Source organism: Hipposideros armiger, unplaced genomic scaffold (genome assembly GCF_001890085.2).
Source record: "Hipposideros armiger isolate ML-2016 unplaced genomic scaffold, ASM189008v1 scaffold_56, whole genome shotgun sequence".
NCBI lineage: Eukaryota > Metazoa > Chordata > Mammalia > Chiroptera > Hipposideridae > Hipposideros > Hipposideros armiger.
The window spans coordinates 935,804-955,762 of NW_017731406.1; the positions used below are offsets into that span (position 1 = coordinate 935,804).

At 39.0% G+C, this 19,959-nt stretch overlaps 1 protein-coding gene across 5 annotated transcripts in view; it reads right to left on the reverse strand.

Annotated features, from left to right (window-relative positions):
* The window catches only part of DIAPH2 (diaphanous related formin 2), an 873,267-nt gene that overhangs the window by 161,928 nt on the left and 691,380 nt on the right, over positions 1 to 19,959 (reverse strand). The window contains exon 27 of one of the 5 annotated variants that reach the window (XM_019641106.1): positions 12,734 to 13,280. The exons of the other annotated variants lie outside the window; for them this stretch is intronic. Coding sequence (XP_019496651.1) covers positions 13,246 to 13,280 — 35 coding nt within the window. The 3' untranslated portion in view covers positions 12,734 to 13,245. Of the gene's footprint in view, positions 1 to 12,733; positions 13,281 to 19,959 lie in introns of those variants that run through there. 5 annotated transcript variants of the gene reach the window in all.

Genomic DNA, 19,959 nt, shown 5'->3' on the forward strand with positions numbered 1-19,959 from the left:
ATGGTGGGCTACATCCGGCCTGCAACTAAGACTGAATTGGGCACCTTGAGCTTAGAGGCCACGAGCTGCCAATGGGCAGCCAGATGGCGACTGGCGCCCTCCACAACTAAGATTGAAGAGCAACGACTTGGCTGATCCCCTCCCTAATTCCCTAACACTGTTCCCCTCCTCTAATTCCCCAATTTAAAAAAGAAGATGGAAAAAAACAAATATGACATAGAGAGGATTTAAAAATAAATTCCTTTGCTTAATTCAGTGGTTGTCATCTGACTACACTGACCAAAATATGCTAGATCACTGTTTCTGAATTTTTTTTTCCATTATCATTTCCCTTCCCCCCAGGAGTCTATTTAGACATCTTTTTCCTAATCCCCCACCATTAAAATTTAATACCACAGATACACTATATATCTGTTTATGTACTGTGGCCCTTTGAAGGGCTACAAACCATGTGTAACATCTAGGATTTTTCTCTGTTTATCTCCCCAAGAACCAATATTCATCTCCTTGGGGGTGATACTGCCCCTGCTGAGGAGGCATATGCTAAATGGTTCTGGTTTTTTAAAAAAGGTCAGGTCTTTGTAAATATCACTGATGTATTAAAGGAAAGAAATGTAGGTTTCAGTCCACCATTTTCATTTGCTTTATGATAACTTTCAAAGGAGCTAAGAGATTTTCATGAAATGCCTAACCCTAAAGAATGAAGGTTTTATGAATATATCGTAGAATTGATTTATGTTTCATTTAGTCTTCCTAAAACAAAATGGAAGCCAACACCATCATCTGAAAGAAATTATCCTTCATTTTAAATAAATATCAGTGAATTTAGTATGTGATCGAATTGTGTGACGTTGACAATTTCCTTAGAATTTCCAAGTTTATAGAACCATTCATTCTTTTTTCCCCCCCATTCATTCTTACTTAGATGTGGTTAGTAGCAAGTAGCTAGGGTTTTTTTTGTGTTCTTTTTACAATTTTTTTGGTCTATGTGGTCAAACTCAGGGGAAAAAAAGTCTTTTAAGTTTAGTGGTTTGTTGTTTCTTTTAGCGGAAAAAAACGTGTTTTTTTTTTCACTGAAAAGGAAAATAGCTTTGTTGAGTTACACAGAAAAATGTGCTTTCTTACAATTTACAATACCTATTTTACTGAGTGAAAGAATTATCAAGGAGAAAACTGTTAATGCTTTTTAGCCAGTAAAATGGTAATATATGGACATGTCTGAGAAGTAATAATCCAGAGGCAACTCTAATCTTTCATCCTGAAATCAGATCACAGACAGCATTAAGGAACAAGGTAGGCTGCTTGCAGTCCTGTGCGCTCTGTGTGAGCTACTTATTTTGGGGCAAAATGAAAGGCCTGGGTTGTACCTTCGGTTTCATGTTTCCAACAGTATTGGTCATTCAGTGATGCTGAATGCCTGCTGATCTGAATTTTCAGCATCAACATTTACCTGTGGCATGTTGACTTAATTTGCCTAGAAGAGTTTGGAGATGCCACAGATTAAAATTAGCACTAAGCAAATGATCTCTGTTACACCTCTATGTAAGACTATTCCGCAATGGCTAGCACAGGCTGATTTAGAGGCTGTTCTCTATGGGTTTCTCACACTTCGGCACATTTTGTTAGCACAAGCACTAATGGCCTTTGTTCTGGACTATCTTTTCAAGGATGTTTTTATAGCGAACAGCTTTGAAAGACTTAGTGTCTCCCTCCAGGGCAGAGGGCAGGTATGTTTGCTTTCAAGACAGGTTGTATCTCCCTTTAGGGAAGATGTCAGGCATGTTTGCTTTCAGTCCCTTATAAAAGATTTGGGTTCCCTAAGCCTGGGTTCTTCAGCAGCGATCCAAACCCATGGTGTGTGCATAGCATTCACCTGGACCCACCTTGGCCTCACCCTGTGGGAGTTGGAAGGCCAGGGAAAGCCATGCGAACATGAGATTCACACTGCTTGCGGTACCATGAATAACAGAGTTCCCTGTCTCTGACCCTGAAGTCTTGTATCTTCTGCCCACATACCTACCATTGTGGCAGGCTGGCTTGTTAACACGCAAGTAGGGGAAAATCTCTGACCCTTCACATTTTTGGAAAATACTCAGAGCTGTCTTTCCTTTTGATCAAACTTTATTCATTGGAATACTCCTCATTTCTCTAGGAATCTAAACAGTTAATAATGCCTTGGACTTTCCCATTAACTAAGACCCAGCTCCAGTTCATTACTCTTCAGAAATGACTAAACTAAAGCCAATACTATAAAAATCATTTCCTGAAACCCGAACAACCTGGGCATAATGGCTTTAATTCACTATTATAGCCTCCTGGAATTCGCAATTGTAGAATGGAGACTTCTTAATTAAACCTTAATTAAGGCTTTCTGGAAAAGTTGAGCAGTTCAAAGTTGAAGAAGTTGCCATCAACCAATCAGTGTACAGTGACCTCAAAGAAGAAAGGGGCTTCTTACTGAGGGTAAGACCCTAACGTGTGAGATTACACGTTTTTAGATTAAATAATTTTTAAAAGTAAAACTATGCTCTGTGTGGGCTCAGAGATTTGAGGAAGGCTCATAGAAGAATCAGGGCTTCAGTCAAGCCTCTGAAAACATTACATTAAAAAGGTAGACTGACTGGTTTAAAGACACTAAAATCCAAATTTAAACTCTTAGCACATGTGCACGTGTTCTCTTGCGTGCTCGCTGTATATGTGTGCATGTGTGTATATAAATTCACAAATATTGGAAGGCACAGATCTCAAGTGTGCAGTTCAGTGAGATTTGACAAGCTGCTGCACCCATGTAACCACCTGCGACATCAAGAGATTGAACAACTGCATCACCCCCAATAAGTTCCCTCTTGCCCCCACTATTCAGAGGCAACCTCTGTTCTGATTTCTACCATCACATATTCGTTTGTCTGTACATATTATGTAATTTTCAGGGGGTAAAAAGCGTTGAGGTGCTTTTTGAATCAGAGGAGCTACCTGAAATTAAATCTGCACGGTGTGCAGGATAAACCATGAGAAGAGCAACAGACTTAACAGGTACGAGAGTTACCGCTGGGTAGGTAGGATCGGAGCAAAGTTCTAAAGAGACTTGGATATCAAAGCAAGAAGTTTGAATATGCTTCACGGGACTCTAAAAAGTGATTGGGAGAGCTTCAGCAAAATAGTGATGTGATAAAGGTGACATTTGGGAGAGAAATCAATTATGCATAGAACACAATTTAATTTGCAGTGACAAATATTATTCTGCCTATAACCCTGGGCAAAGTAGGATGGTTACTTTTGGCATTAATGGGTGAAAGACTTCATAGAAAAGTAAAATTGGTTTTGTGAGCAAGGTCATGAGTAGCAGTAAACGGAAGCTGACAGCATAGGAAGGCAATGATAAGTGGAGTGTAAGAAAAATTAGTGTTAGATTCAATGTTTTTTACACTATTTATTATGGCCCAGATTAAGACCATGCTGCAAGATGTATGGATTTGTAGATGACACAAAACTAGAAGACTGCTCACTTATCAAAGAAGAGGGAAACAAAAGCCCTTCTCTGGGAATCTAAAAAAAAAATGAAGGCACAGGGTTGACAAATAGCTCTTATAATTCAACATGGAACAATAAAAGGTAATAGACTAAGCAAAAGGCAACCATAATATGTTGAAAATAACACATTGCACCACAGGACCTTAATATCTACTGGTAAGAGTAATAGTGAACCATAAACGAGTCAGAAATAAAAGAAATCAAACCATTTGGCAAAGCACTGTACAAGCAGACAGGACAAAAACCTGAGCAACCTGCACCACAGTCTACAAGCATCTATTAATAGAAAGCCTCTGCCTGATGGGAGGTTTTTGTTAGTTTGCAGTTTAATTGGAAGTGAGTCGAGAATGGAGATATTGGTGACTTGGAAAACCAACAGATGGTAACTAGGATAATAAGTCTATGAAGTTATTTACAGCCATGAAAAGTGTTCAAGAAAATCAAGATATCGTTCCAAAGAGACTAAAAGAGGGCATAAATAGAATGTATAAAGTTCTAAGGGAAATAACGAAGGCAGATGCTCTTGCTTAAAAGATTTCCAAGAGGGAAAAGAGGACACAGGAGCTTGGAAGAAATTACCAGAAACAACAGGATGAACTAGGGGCAGTGTAGCAATGACATTAGGCAGCAGTTAAAATTTTGTAAAACAAAACAGAAACACATTATGCTCCCAGACTGAGGCCTTGCACAGTGGTACGCACCAAAAAGCAAAATTAATCTCAGAGCAAATTAAAGTTAAAACTAAGGGGGGGAATGTTGGTTAGAGTTCATTCATTCTGTTATCTCCTTGCCAGAAGAGGTACTTCATAGCTTCCTACAGTGAGGCAAAAATCATCAGGTCCTGATAAACTTCATAGTGAATACCACTCTTCCTTAATCATTTTAATTGAAGGTTAATGTTTTAGGTACATTTTCTCATGGAATAGGTACTGTATTAGGGTTACAAGATAAAGGGTATTCCACTTGAAGTGATGAGTGGTGAAAGATGAGGTGATGTCTCCCCAAGTATCTCCACAGCAAGTGCAATCTAAAAGTTGGTCAGGGGAACTGAACTGGTGAGTGAACGTTCCCTGATGTATTTGCACTTTAAAGAGGATCTTGTTAACACAAATGAATGGATTTCTACTGGTAGAGTTTCAGTGAAGGAACTTTTTTTGGCCACAGGCACCTTTTTGGCAGTCTGCCTACGGTAAGACAGCTTGATAGTAAATGGTAGCTAAAAAATGTTATGCGTATTCATTTTTTTTCCCTATATACGAGAAAATTGGGAGAAGAAAATGACACTTTCTATAAATAAACAAACACCCAATAAACCTGAATGTTAACGCTTACCAGAAAACTGCTGTTGATGCCTCTGGTAAAATATCTCACATTCAATATTTTAAATAATTAATATTTCAAAGAGACCTTTGAAATACTCCGTGTGTCTTATCAGAATCAATCATTTACTAAGGGCATGCAACACTTGTGAAGGAAAAACTAAGCAAAAACAAACTTGGAAGAAGAATAAATTTAACTCAGTTCCAAACCATCCACCAAAGTAAATCTAAGTTATTGTCTGAAAAGATAAAACACACATGTTTTCGCAGGACTAACATTAGAACCCAGGGAGCATGTCTCTCAGTTGGCCAACTAGAACCATAGTGGTCAAATCCAGCCTACCACCTATTTTTGTACAATACACAGCCTCAGAATGATTTTCACATTTTAAAAGGTTTCTAGAAAGTCGAAAGAAGGGGGGCCTGTTAGCTCAGTTGGTAAGAGCAAAGTGCTCATAACACCAGGGTTGCCGGTTCGATTCCCATGTGGGCCAGTGACCTGTGTGCCCCCCCCCCCACAACTAGATTGAAGACAACGACTTGACTTGGAGCTGATGGGTCCAGGAAAAACACACTGTTCCCCAGTAAAATTTATTTTAAAAAAACAAAAATTGAAAGAACATTTTGCGCTACATGAAAATTTCCCCCAATTCAAATTGCTGTCCATAAGTTTTATTGGAACATAGCCATGCTGAATTCATTATGTATGGTCTTTGGCCACTTTCATGCTACAGCAGCAGAGTTGAGTAGTTGGGACAGAGACCATTTGGCCCATGAGGCCTAAAGGACTTCCTATCTGGCCCTTTATAGAAAGAGTTTGCTGAGCCCTGCTCTGGGGGTGGAGCTCACATCTGGCCTCGGAGGCGCTAAAGGACCTAGGTAACCACTTTATCTGTAAAAGGACTAAGGACTTGCCCCGGTGGGAGGTGGGAAGAAACATGAGCCATCAGTGTAAGCCTACTTGAAACTGAGATGTTTCCATTTAGAGGACCAAACCCAAGAATGAGACAGGATAATGAAGCAACAGTTATACATACACTTCTCTCTGGATTTACATTGAGGAGTCCCAGAAGTCCAGTTCCAAAAGGTCAGTTGCAAAAAGAGAAGGGAGATTTTTTCAAAGGCCACCGGGACACCTGCATTGCAAGTTTTGATTTCTTGTCTGAGACCCAGTCTCTGCCTGACAGAGTTCATTCGGCCCCTGTACAGAAAACCTAGCTCCTCACCCATGGACTTGAGCTAGACTGCCATGTCAGAATATAATGCCGTATACTACCAGCTAACCATCCTCATAAGAAAAACAAACGCACCCTAGTGGTGGGCAGGAGAGGGAAAGGGAGAGTTTCAGCTTCCAGAGAGCGCCATGAGGAGGTGAAGTGTATACTTGTAGCTTCCTCAGTGGCTTGCTCATGCCCCAGGCAAGTGCGGGGTGGAAGCAGCTTGTCAAGAACGGCCCCCATGAGAGTGCGGTCAGGGGGTTTTTAGCAAATGCCACACACACCATAGCAATAATGGCAGCCCATCAGCCAGTATAAAAATGTTGTAAATGGTAAAACTGGTACTCTTAATTGCTGATGCTTGGAGTGCAGGAAACAAGTGGACAGTTCATCAGTTGCTAGCTCAACTTTCAAATTGATCAGTGCCCTTCCTTTGCTTACCAGAGTCCCCAGTGGGTCAAATCTCCACTCAAGGTCCTCCCAACTGCAGAAAGGCCATAACAACTTAACTCCGCTTTTTGCACAGGAAGGGAGTTGTGTGTGTGCATGTGTGTGTGTGTCGTGTGTCTCCACCTTATTTTTGGAACACCCAGGAAAGGCACATTGCCACAAATGTATGTGTCTTTATTACAGCTACCCCTTTCACATCCAGGAGTGTATCACTTTTTAACCTGATGACATTATACACCTTTGCTTTTCTTTTTTTTTTTATATATACACTTTTTTTGTATTATTAGTTTCAGGTGTACAAAACAATGTTATAGTTAGACATTTCACCCCTCACAAAGTGATAAACCCCCTCCCCCAATCTACTACCCCTCTGACATCGTATATATTTGTTACAATTCCATTCACTCTATTCCCTACACTTTACTCCACATCCTGTGACTACATATATATTAAATTATAGTTGACATATAATATTATTCAGCTTCACCTGCAGGTGTACAGTGCAGTGGTCAGGCCTCTACACCATCCATGAAGTGGTTTCCCTAATAAGACAAGTGTCCATCTGACACCCTACAAAATCTTTAAAACATTATTGATTATATTCTCCACCTTTGGTTTTCTTAAAAAGCAAAAGCAGGGCCGGCCGAGTGGCACGATGGTTAAGAACTAACTTGGGACGCCAGAGGGCCCCGGTTCGGATCCCACATATGAGGGCCAGTGACACTGCCCTCCACAGCTAAGATGCTGAACAACAGCTCAACCTGGAGCTGGGCTGCCGTGAGTCGCCAGCGACGGCATAGGCTGCAGTCCCTGTGGCAGTGGGTTGCCATGGGCTACCGTATGTAGCCAGCAGCCAGCGTGAGCGGCCAGCAGCCGCAGTGAGCGGCCGTCCAGAAGCCGGCGACTGATCTGCCTTGCCCGGGAAGAGCGCAATGATGGTGCCAACTTGGGCCAGTGAAGCAACCCAAAACGAGACTGCAACTGCACTGTTCCCATCCCCCCAATTCCCCAATAAAAATCTTAAAAAAAAAAAAGCAAAAGCAGTTTGAAAACAGGCATGTATGACTAACCCGTTTATTGAGCAGTCTCAAGTCAGTAAAGGTATAAACATAAAACTGTTTCTGCTTTCTTCACCATTGGTCCTAGACATGCGATGTCCAATCTCCCTTTCAGGTCCCTTAATGTGTGACACCTTGGGAAGATCCCGAAATTTTCTGATTGTAGTTTAAATGCTAATCTTATCTTTGCTTCAAGGCGTTTCCTTCCCCCACTGCTGGTTAATCTTTTGGACCCAGGTACCTAAAGGGGAGACCGAAGGGCATAATCTGATCCCTCACTCACTCCCCCTCCCCGTCCTCTTTTACAGAGCTATTAGCGGGTCTGGGCATGGAGGAAGGAAAAGGAATAGAGAGAATGTCTGTTAACTGGCTACTGTCATAACCCTCTTGATAAACATGTTAGATGGTTTGCAAGAAGCAGAGGTGGGGGTTTAGTGTGTGGATGTATGCAGAAGTAAGGCGGAATAGGAAACAGGCTACGGCAGCTACGTGAGCAGGCCTCACAGAGAATTGAAGCATCATTCAAAGTACAACCATGGCTCCAACCCTCCAGCTACAATGACAGCCCTAGTCATCCCCAGATATCATTACTTTGTACCTTCATGTCCATTCTCACCTACCCATGCACTCTACCCAAGTACGCCTACTCTTAGTATCTGTTTTTATGTTTTCTTCTGCCATTTGCACACTAATGATCCCTCTTTGTGTCTTTGAGCCCAAACTCCCCAAGAGAAACAGTCAAACTGATTCAACCTGTGCAGAACAGCCTTTTGGGAGGAGTGTTCACGACAGGCTATCTCTTACAGAATAGACCAGACTAGAGACAGCTGTCCTTGGGGCAAGAATCAATCTCTGGCCCAATATGAAAGCAGGGGAAGCTAGCAGGGAACAAAGTATGGTCAGCCGTGTTTAAGAGAAACACTTGCCTCAGAAAAGGAGCTGAAGGAATGTACTTCTGGTATGCATTATCATAACTCAATAGTGTAATGTACATTGATGTTTTGAAATGGGAGATGGAAGGAATTACCTGTAAGTCTTCATCTAAATCCCTCAACAAGTCCTTAAGAGTTCAATAATCTGCTCCAGGAGAGCCAGAATGACTTGGAGCATGGCTGGATTCTTTCTCCATCAACTAGAATGGATTTGTTCTCCTAGCAATCTTACTGCTATCTCTTGATGGGATTGAAACAAGTTGCCGAAAGATTATTCAGAAAGCAGACCAAAACATCACCGAATAATCATGGCTTTGCTTTCTTGGACTCTGGGAAGTGATGATCTCAGTTTCGAGGTTTCTTTCTATTGGGTTCTCGGAATGTCATGATGTATTTTTGCAACGACAAACAGAAAAAATACGTCATGACTTTTCCGACAACCCAGTAGTTTCCTTCCATGATGGAGATGCCTTAATTCACATGCCTGCTATTAACTCTCATTCTCATGTCAGGCCCAAATCATCAGCTACTGTCAAATAACGTTATTTACAAAATTGCACATCATCTCAGACTCAATGTGCCCGGGACTGATTTAATCATCCACAGCTTTCCGAACCCAACCATGCCCCTAATGACTTCTCATCCCAATTTTCTCATTTCTCATTATCGCCCAGGCTTGGTTGGAATCTTCGAATGATCTCTGGTGCGTTTTCTTAATCTTCAAATTCAAACATTGACTAAGCTGTACCACTTCTTCACAGGCAATCTCTCACAGAACCAGAGATTCCTCCCCAAGTCTATCACTCATCCATTAACCTGGATCACGGTGACGTGAATCAACTTGTTGAGTTCTCTGTTTCTAGTCTCCCACATTACTAAACTATAACTTTAATTACATTATCCCCTTTTCCAAGACTCAATGCTCATCAGATCCAAACCAAACTCCAAAGGTCTCATTAATTGCTTCCAGATTTTTCTTTGGCTCCCCCAACCACACCAGCCAGGCTACTTCTCTTTAGCATACTGTACATATCCTGAGCGTTCATGCCTATTATGTCTTCCCTAATGTGCTTAACTTAAGAAATAAAAGATTAATGTAAATTCTAAAATAAAAAAAGCAACAACAACAAAACAAGTCAGATACTTTACACTTTCAAGTTTAAATGGATATGGCTTTTGGAAAGATTATTACATGAATATATTTTAGCTCATCGGATCTACTCAAGGGGTCAAATTCGTAAAGTGAGTGTTTTGGAAACATAAATGACTTAAATTCAGATAATTTAGACAAGTTATACAAATATGTATTAACAATATTCTGCTCTATTAAACAATTAAAATTCAGATAGACCTTAATTATATTACTTCAATTATATATTTCATTGAATAAAAGGAAGTTGGTCTCTGATAGAAAAAAATTAATTTCTAAATAAATAAACAAATAATTCCCTGAGGCAGATATTCATAGTAAATTTAACATACTGCTACTACCATTTAATTGAATCCAACCTTTAAATTAAAAAAGAAGACATATTAAAAGTAAGATGGTAATTGTATATTAGGTGGTGTTGCCTTTTGGTGTTTCAAACAATCAAGGCAACAATGATTAACCTCTTCATTACTTTATAAGGTTCATCTGGAATAAAATAGGTCTTCCAAGTTCAATTTTTCTAAAATGGAAACCCACAAAGCTCCCAAGCACACAGGGCAATGAAGCATAGGGTGCTTCATTAGAGGAAGTCTATAATTACAGATTACTGAATAAATAATATGGATACGACTGAATTACATGGGAGTCGATCAGTTAGTGGAAAATGGCATAGAATTACAAAATTAGGCACCAATGCCACAGAGATATAATTATGTCAATTTCTGAACATTATGTGGTTATTTTAAAATAAAGTCATGAATGATAATTACGTTTATATAACCTGCTAAAAGCTGGTAAAAACAGAGAAAATACTGGCATGTAAAGGTTGACATTCCTAGGAGCTTAAACTTCACAAGTGTTTATTTTAAGTGCATGTGTCTACATAACCTCTGCATTTCTTTGATTTGTCTTTTTAAATTAAAAAACTTCCATGGTTTATATCATATATTATTTGATGAAGTAACTAAGTCGCTATCTAGGCTACTGTTGTGTAACTATGGTTTGTAAATATTATTGTATTTATTGAAATGGATATAGCTGTGGTCAGAGACAGGCTTGTAAATAGGCATTTCATTTCTTGCTTGGGATTAAGTAGACAAGAATCACAACTTCAAATTTGTTTCAACCACTCTCTTCTCTGGACAGTAGGCTCCAGAGAAGGAAGCAGGGAGGACTAGACACAGTTATCAGTACTGCTTCAATCATACCTTCAGCACATTCCTCATTTAGTTTTTAATTTACTCCTTCAAACTATCAACACATAACCACTGGTCAATTACTCAGTGGACATTGCTGTGCGAAACAGAGAACTAACTGTAAGACATCCTCTTAAGGTTGCAGTGCTACCAATAGGTAAATTGAATATTTCTTTCTCTATGGAGTCTAATTTGAAAATTAAGATAAAATTTTTGGCTAATAAAGAGCCTTGCTGGTCAAACTGAGTAAAAATTAAATACTCTGTAAAAATTTCTACTTGTTTCATACGTAATATATCTGAAGAGCAGAGAGAAAAAAATACTGTCGACTTTTGGCTCTTAGAATAATAATTTAATAGAACAGCCTACTTTTTATGCTATACTTTGGGCATAGCTCAAGTGTTTACAGGAGCCCAGGGTCTACCATTTAGAAAAGCAAGTTGTTTTTGTACAGTCCATATACAGATAAATTACCTTAGATAAACACATTATAAAAAGAGGAACTGCTGATTTTATTAAATAAAGGATAATAAATATTGTGTTTATTGTGCTTGTCCACTGAACAGTAATAATTTTTAACATTCTCAATTATTTTTTTCTCTTTTAGATTAGTAAAAAATTATTCAAAAACTCATTACACTTCAAAACTGAGGTTAAAAAGTGTTATCTGCCAAAAGAGTGGAGAGTGAGGAGATTACTAAGTACTTCTTGGCAAAGATTTAGGACCAGGCAATATTTCATTCTTTTTATGATTTGCTCACCTAAACTCATCAGTGAAATCTTTGCATACTATCTGATTTCATTGGACTGTTTACTTCCTATTTATAGCCTGTATCAACAGGGGGAAATTGCAGTCCACAAGGAATGGTTAGGGCAGTTTTTCATTCCACTTCTGCGGCAGCTAGTGATTTTTAGTATAAGGGAAATTTATCCTCCGCCTTTAGAAGGAATACACTACCTATGATCGTACGACGTATGGAATCTAGGGTGTTCAACAGGACTATGATTTTCTATTTCAGGAAAAGGAAGAAAATGAAGCACTATGATTTCTTAAAACAATGATCTACCTTGGGAGACTTTAAAAATACCCTTCTATTTGTTTTAGTAGCTAAGCACTCACATTAGCACTGTCTTCAACGAAGAAGGAAAAGTATATTTCCAGAATGTCTCCATTGCTGAATCTTTATATCCAGTGTAGGGGAAGCTGTTTTGAGATGCACCCTGAAATGGGCAGTCAACTGAGGAAGAGGTCACTTCCACCTCAGAGTCAAACCTGGAGGAGTCAACATGTGCTGGATGGACTAATCACCTTCATTTAAGAGGTGATTGGGACATGGGTGGCTCAGGAAAATGTGTCAACATCCAGCGCTCTCCAAGATTAGAATATGACAGGGTCTCTAAATCTCATTAGAATGACCAGGGCATATTCATTTGGAACAAAACTCATGAAAATGATACATTAACCAACCACACTGTATCTTCTCTGAAGAAATACCTGCTAACAGAAGAACTGTATCCACAGGAGACCAGGCTACCGATTAGGTGACTTCATTAAGGCGTGCTTCCCAGGGCGGCCCTGCCCGAACAGGGAGCACGTTTTCCTATCTGAAATAGCTCTTTTAATACCAAAACTCTGCTAGAAGATTCTCTTAAATGTCAAACTTAGCCAGTAAATGATCAACTAAGCCGCAGTCTGAGTTTCATACACAACAAAAAGTGGTTACGTAACAATTGTTCTGTCTTGGGAATTATATATTTTTTATTAGATTGAACCACACGAAGTTATCATTTTTATAAGCCAAAAAAACAAACAAACCAAAAAACGGCTAAATAGCAAAATGTCATACACTTCACACTAATATTCAGAGATAACTAAGCCATATGAACTATTACTAACTCTGAGAAATTTTTCAGAATAGAAGAAGGGACACTGATATATACCAATATCTAATTATAATGTCATACACCTGAAAATTATGTAATGTTATAAACCAGTGGTACCTCAATTAAGAAAAATAGAAGAGGGGTAGACAAAATGGAAGACTGCACAATGCAGAGGTTACATCAATGAAAATATGCATTTGAAAATATTTTCTAAAATGCATAACTTGAAAGGCACAGTCCTTCCAAGAGTCCCTACATTCTAGAACTCCAACCTCCAGGTTCTAACTCTGTATGAGTAATTAATATGAGATTAAGACAAGCCAGTATGCGGCACATAGTTGGCACGTCCTTTCGGCTAGTATCTTCGCGATGGAGATGTTGCCAGTTTTTCACTGAGGTCAATAATTTGTGCTTGTTTCCTTAAAGCTTAGGAATGCTTTTTCAAGATCTTCCAGAACTCTGTCCCTTGCTCCCATTCCAGCATCGGAATGCAAGGCAGCTTATCTTGTCATTTTAATGAAACATCTTTGAGGTATGATTTCACTGGGGAGAGATTTAGAAATCAAAGCTTAAGTAGGACTTGTGAAAGTAAGTTATGCAGTACTGAGCAAAACACAATCTCTAGAACTCATTTTTCCCCTCAGCAAGCAATAATGAATGTCAAGCCTTTATAGATTAGTTAATATACTTAGAGATAGAAAATACAGGTTTTTCCAAAACCTTGATACAGCCAGTACCTCACTGAGAACTGAACAAATACATTCACTCATTATAGTATTTTTCAGAGAGAAATTCAGCAATATTTGCAAAAAAAGTCAAATTTACTTTTTCTATTGTAAACACATGAAGTAATGACAATTGCTTCAATATTACTTAGAATATCAATATATCTGCCACGTTTGCACTTTCTTATTAATTGTAATTTTATTTCTGTGTATTAGAATTTATCAGATAGAAAAACAAACCAACCAACTCAGTTCAACGAAACATCTAATTACATTTTTCATGCTCTTTGTCATTTTAGTGAGTTTCTTGAAAGAGAACGCCAGCATGACTTTTATTAATGTCAGAGAATGCATTTTTTCCTTTTATAAAAGAAGAAAGAACCTTTCACATTCAAAATTCAATTTTTTCTCCTAACATTTCCAATATGACACAAACATACGGTAAATAAAATTATTCTAATAAATATTAGAACCAGTGGACCAGTGAGGGAAACTGAGCATGCTGTGAATATATTGAATACTAAAGAGCATCTGAAATATAAAATCATTGAACTTTTAAGAAAAACTGAATAATTCAATAGGTTTTCATTAAAAGTGAAACATATGCAATAATAACAATTAACCGAGATATGTCTACATGTAGGAAAGGACTGACAAATGGACAAATGTGAAGACAGTTTTCAAGAGTTTCACATGGTGGAATATACTGGTTAGAAAAATCTGCTTTGTGTTTTCGCATCATGAATGCAATTAAGATGGGATGTGGAGTAGCGCGTGGGAATGGAGTCAATGGAATTGTAATAGATATGTATGATATCGGGGGTGTGGGGGCTGTGGATGGGGGAGGGGGGTTGTCACTTTGTGAGGGGTGAAAAAAATAACTATTGCGTTGTTTTGTGCACCTGAAACTCATAAAAAAAGAATGCAATTAAGGTTAGGTTTGGAAATAAAACGCTTTGCCTAAAGGAAAGAAACAAGACACACTAAACAGTTTCAATTTTTTTTTAAAAAAGAATAATGATTGCATTCAAGAACAATGGGACTTGTGAGGAATACAAGTGCAGTTGGTATTTCCCTAGACATCCCTCACTATATAAGGATTATTGGTGCTATCGTACTTTCCTTCTCCTGGGACATTTAGAAACATGCTGTCTAACCATTGCCTTACAGAGTTAAATACAGGTATACCTTGAGGCGGAGAACTGGCCCGGATAATCCAGAGAGCCTCCTAATGTTTTATAAAAACGAAATCACAGAAAACAAATTTCAAAGGATTGATATTACTCTATGTGAACTCAGCATCAACTGCAAATAGACCCAAAGACAATGCTGCAGAATGAAATACTATAAGCCCTATTACATTACTTACATGAAATGTGATGTAAACTATATGTAGATATGATACCTTAAGCCACTGGGGATTAAAACAGAGAAATAGAATCTCCTCAGCAAAATATGTGAGAAATTTGAAGCTGTTTGCTCAGAGTATGCAAAGTATTCATCAGACAAAAATGTTCAAACCTACTTTAAGAAAGATGAGAACTATTTCTTAATATAGCAGAAGAGGGCTGAAGATTGTTTCTTGACAGAAGTTCTCAAGGGACAAGCTGCTTTTTTTATTTGCTACAGAGATCACGCTGGAATTGATGGGAAAAGATAGACATTTTGAAATAAATAAAAGAGGTCACTTGCAGGAAGAGATTTTTTTTTAAAAAAGTGGATTCTTGTTAAAAGATTCTCACTTTTATTCAAGTTAAAATGTTCATTTTGTTCTATGATCAAAGGGGTGTGTATTTTCCTTCTTTCATTAATTTCATCACTTAGTCAAAACACAGAGACTTCCTGGGCATATGACCTGTGCAGTCACACAGGGCCCTGTGCTCAGAGAGGCCTTATACTTGGTTTACTGCTCTTGGTTTAATGCTGCCATCTTGAAATTAATAGTCTTTGAACAAGAGGCCTACATTTTCATTTTGCGGTGAGCCCTACAAATTATGTTGCCAAAGTGGGCAAAAATAAAACCCCTCTGTAATATAATAAAGTATCTTGATTGTCCATTTCTCAGAAGTTTCTTATTAATATTTGAAAAACATTACAAGGTCTTCAAAATGATGTAATAGTTACTACTCTTGATAATTTCTTAATGCTATTTTCTTTAACATCCATAAAATCATAGCAAAGAAGAATTGCCCAGGGGTTAAATCGCTTCCTTTAGAGGCCGTACTAACTTTTTCAATCCACTCAAGCGTGATTTAGTAAGATAATTTTCTCAGTGCTCCAATTATCATTGAAAAGAAATGTTTGGCTGTTGAAAATAAAATTGAAAGCAGAAAAAATTAAAGTAGCTTTGGATTGTCTTTCCTCTAAGTTCCGATCCACGAGGGAATGTGGGGGCAAAGACATCAAACGGAAACAAATGGAAACTCAGACAAGTTTATTTGCTATTTGAAGACTACATGAAAACACGCATCCAGAATGAACAAAAGGCCTTCAAGTACATACAAATAAGGATCATTCTAGAACAAGTATACTAATACTTGATAGCTAATATAAGGTAAACTTGCTCTTCATTAGATGTGGTCTTAAACAGTTATGGAATTCATTATCTACCTCCTCCCCACAACCATGGGATTCTGTTTTAACACACGAGGGACACTGCTACTTAAGAAATTTGATCACTCATTTTACAAATTAAATACATACACACACACACACATTCACATACACACACAATGCAACGATCATTCCTTAGTAAATCAGTTGCTTGAGTTCATTTTGGTATGTTGTGGTTTGAAAAACTTGGCGGTATCCATCCATCAAAGCCATACTGGACAACATAAAGACGGCTGAGTTCCCTGTGAAGCCCAATACCAAGGATATTCTCCCAACTTGTCACTGAAAACTACTCGATTCTGACTGATCCTGCCACTGGCAGTAGGTTAAAAAATGACAGAAATGCAAAGCTTGGGGCATGAGCCACTCATTTCCACATGTACCATAATCCGTCATGACCAAGTGTAAATAACTAAAAGCAAGTTTAAGCACTAGCAATGTGGATTAGAACAGTAGAAAGAGAAGTGGGCTGAGGAAGGTCCTACTCTGGCTCTACTATTTTGCACTAAACTCGCTCTATTCCTTTGAACCAGTGCTGTTATTGCTTCAATTGTTCCACTTGTAAAATAAGAAGATGGGTCTAGTCACTGGACTCTGGGGCTCTTTAACTTCAGGGCACATTATGATCCCCCAGAGAGCTGGTTAAAGACACAGGTGGCTGTCCCCCTTCCTGAACCCAGTTTCCTGTTCAGTAGCTTTGGCGTGAGGCCAGCACATGTGCATTGCTAACGAATGTCAGGTGGTGCTGAATCTGTGGGTCCTGGGAGCAGGCTTGGAGAACCACCGCCCTGGAAGAATGCCCAGAACCTGAGGCGTGAGAACTCGCCCACTGTGGTAGGGTCTCTGAGGCACCTGTCAGTGTCCCACAAAGGACAGCAGTGCTCTTTCACATGAAGCATGACACTGCATTAGGCGGCCATGGGCAGTAAGAGCGGGGTGGGGGTGGGGGGCATCCAGGAGGAATTCGGGAAGTTGTGACCTAAAACTGAGAATAACAGGACCACGCAAAGCCTTAAATCAGAAAATATAAGCAGGTAGCGCACAAAGCCCTCGTGGAACATTTTGACTTGCTGTAAACAAAGGGGTGGAAATCGCTTAAAGCAATGAGTCAGGACACAGGAAGAACACCTATGGGGAGATGGAACTCTAGGAATGAAAGCTCCTGTGAGGTTAATGTGAAGGTCAGAGGTCACACACCTTTGGAGTTGGGTGGCACAAGGCTTGGGTCTCTCTTGGCCCAGGAAGTTCCTAAAGAGGCTTTGGGTTTGCCATCTTCACCCAAAGGAAATCCTAAAACACCTATTTCTGGCAGAAAAAGTAAATCCAGCTGGATGGTCTGAAATGCAATACCTGGGTAAGTGTCAGTGAACATTAACTGTTTGGAAGTAATTATCATACTGTCTTGTTGTAAGGTGAATCCCCAAGACTCTGACATCAATATGGTATGCCTTTCTAACTACTTCAGTGGAGGTTAAAATATGAGTTATGATAATCCATTACATTATTACAGAGACACCCAATAAATAGTCATTTGTAGAAGTCTATGTAGTCATATGTATGCATGTATGTACGTACACACACATTATATAGAGGATGCCAAAAAATGTATAGACATTTTAAGAAAGGAAAATTGTATTAAATTTGTAATAACATATACCGATAACAAAGGTGAATACAAGTCACGTTTGACTTCTGCCAATTACAAGAGGTGCTCAAAGTGGTTACCATCAGCGTCGAGACACTTCTGATTACGGGGAACTACTGCTTGAGCAACACTGACCAAAGTGTCCACTTGTATACATTTTTTGGCACCCCTCCCGTACTGTCGCCTTTGCTATCCTTAAAAGGCATCTTTGCTAATGAGTTCATCTAGTAAAGCCATACAGTATTCACTTTTGAACATACTGAAGTCAAGTTTTTTTGATCTCACACATATTTCCCTGTCTACCAAAGCCCACAAAACACCTATGAATACATAATGTCTACATAGTTAAGAATTGAGGTCAAAGTTTGATACATTCTTTCTCATACCCCTTCCTAGATAAACGCTTCTTTACTCTCAGTGAAAATAAAAACATACTTATCAAAGCATTCCTGGGCTGCTCCCAGAAAATTAGTAGTTATTAGCTATTACTGAACAGCAAGCACATTATGGCGTGACAAAAACATATACAGTAGGAGGGTCTATTACAATACACAGGGCATCACATTTACAAGTAGATTTTGAGTCAACTAAATGTTTTTTAGAAATGGAATGAAAGCAAAAGAGGCCCTCCTATAGTGCCTAATATAATTGCGAAAACGAAAGTAGAGGAATATGTAGGAAAACAGAAAGAGACTGCTTAATTCCCTTCAAACAGAAATTGAATTGCTGAGGCAGTTCTCACCAGCTAATTTATATATCAGATTGCTCACAAATCATGATGTTACCCACCAGGAACCAATGCATCAGGAAGAGTGTGACAGTGCCACAATCCCGAAGAAGGGGAGAGAGGTGGAGGAGAATGATAAAAAGGCATCATCAACTCAAAACATCTCAACAGTTTTATGGATAAAATCACATAAAAGCATTACATGGGAATCAGAAACTAGTTTCTGAAAGTGCCCCCAGGCAAAAAAAAAAAAAAAAGCTTATAACAAAGGCCTTAATGTTTAGTTCACATTTTGTGAGCTGAACCCTGGTATTTCTTAAATATCAGAGATTTAGAGATAGGCAGCTTCCACAAAAAGGTGTGCTTTCCCTACTGTACTTGGGAGACAAGCAACTAGCTTCTTATTCCCCTCTCAAAACAAAACAAAACAAAACAAAAACCTGGCATCTGGCCTCATTTTCTGTTTAAAGAATGCATTTTTTTCTGTAACACATACTAATGTACGAGTAAATGTTCATGATGGCGCCTCAAGAATACAGACCTGTGGTTTTACTCCGGCGTGTAAGCACATTAAGTTCTTACTTTGTCTTTGAAGAGCCACATCCTTCGGAACTGTTCAATACTGAAGCCCAGAGTACACAATATCTTTTCTGAAGGTTCTAATTATCTATGATTGTAAAGTGAAGAACCCATGCATTTCCTCATAAAGGTCTTTACTTTGTTTCTCTGGGGTTATCAAATGAGAGAGTGGACAAGGCAAGATAGGCCGGGAACTGCACTGCCAACCCCTCACACCACCCTTTTTTACCCGTGAGGAGAGAGGTGCCTTTCAGGGGTTTCATTTCAACTGTCATGATCACTCCAGTGGAAATGGATATTTTTCAACACGCTTGAGCCCGAGGAGCTTCCACTGGATTACTTAAAAGTACAGGTGTCTATACCGTGGGGGATGGAGTGTGTTGGCATTGAAAGCTTAATGTAGCCATGCTCCATGATATAGCTTGATCTCCATTACCCCTCAAAATCTGAGCAGATAGCCGTAAGAACAAAGCTGCACTGGCTCTTTGAGTGAAGGAAAAGAGATGCAAAGAACAAGGTAGCAAGGCCTAACAACATAATGGATTCTGGTTATGCCAGATACAGCTCTGACTCAGAATCAGCTGCCTCAAACGAGGAAAGCGTGTTTTTAAAACACTGGGCAAGACACAGGGGAAGTGGTTTCATATACCATATTGAAGCTTAGCAGAATGAGGTCGGTTAAGCGCTCTGTCCTGAGACACACACCTTTCATTTTCAATTGTTTTCAAATACAAAGAGAAAAATCCCCTTTTCCAGTTGGAGTGTTTAAATGCACCTACAGCTACTCCTGTCTAGCAAATGCTAGGCAAGCTCTCCCTACTGATGCATTTCAAAAAAGGTTCAATTGGCAAAAGAAAGCAACTGCAAAGGCTTTTTGACAAAAGAGGACTAGAGGGAACACAATTTCCTTTCGCAGAAATACTGGTCCAGAAA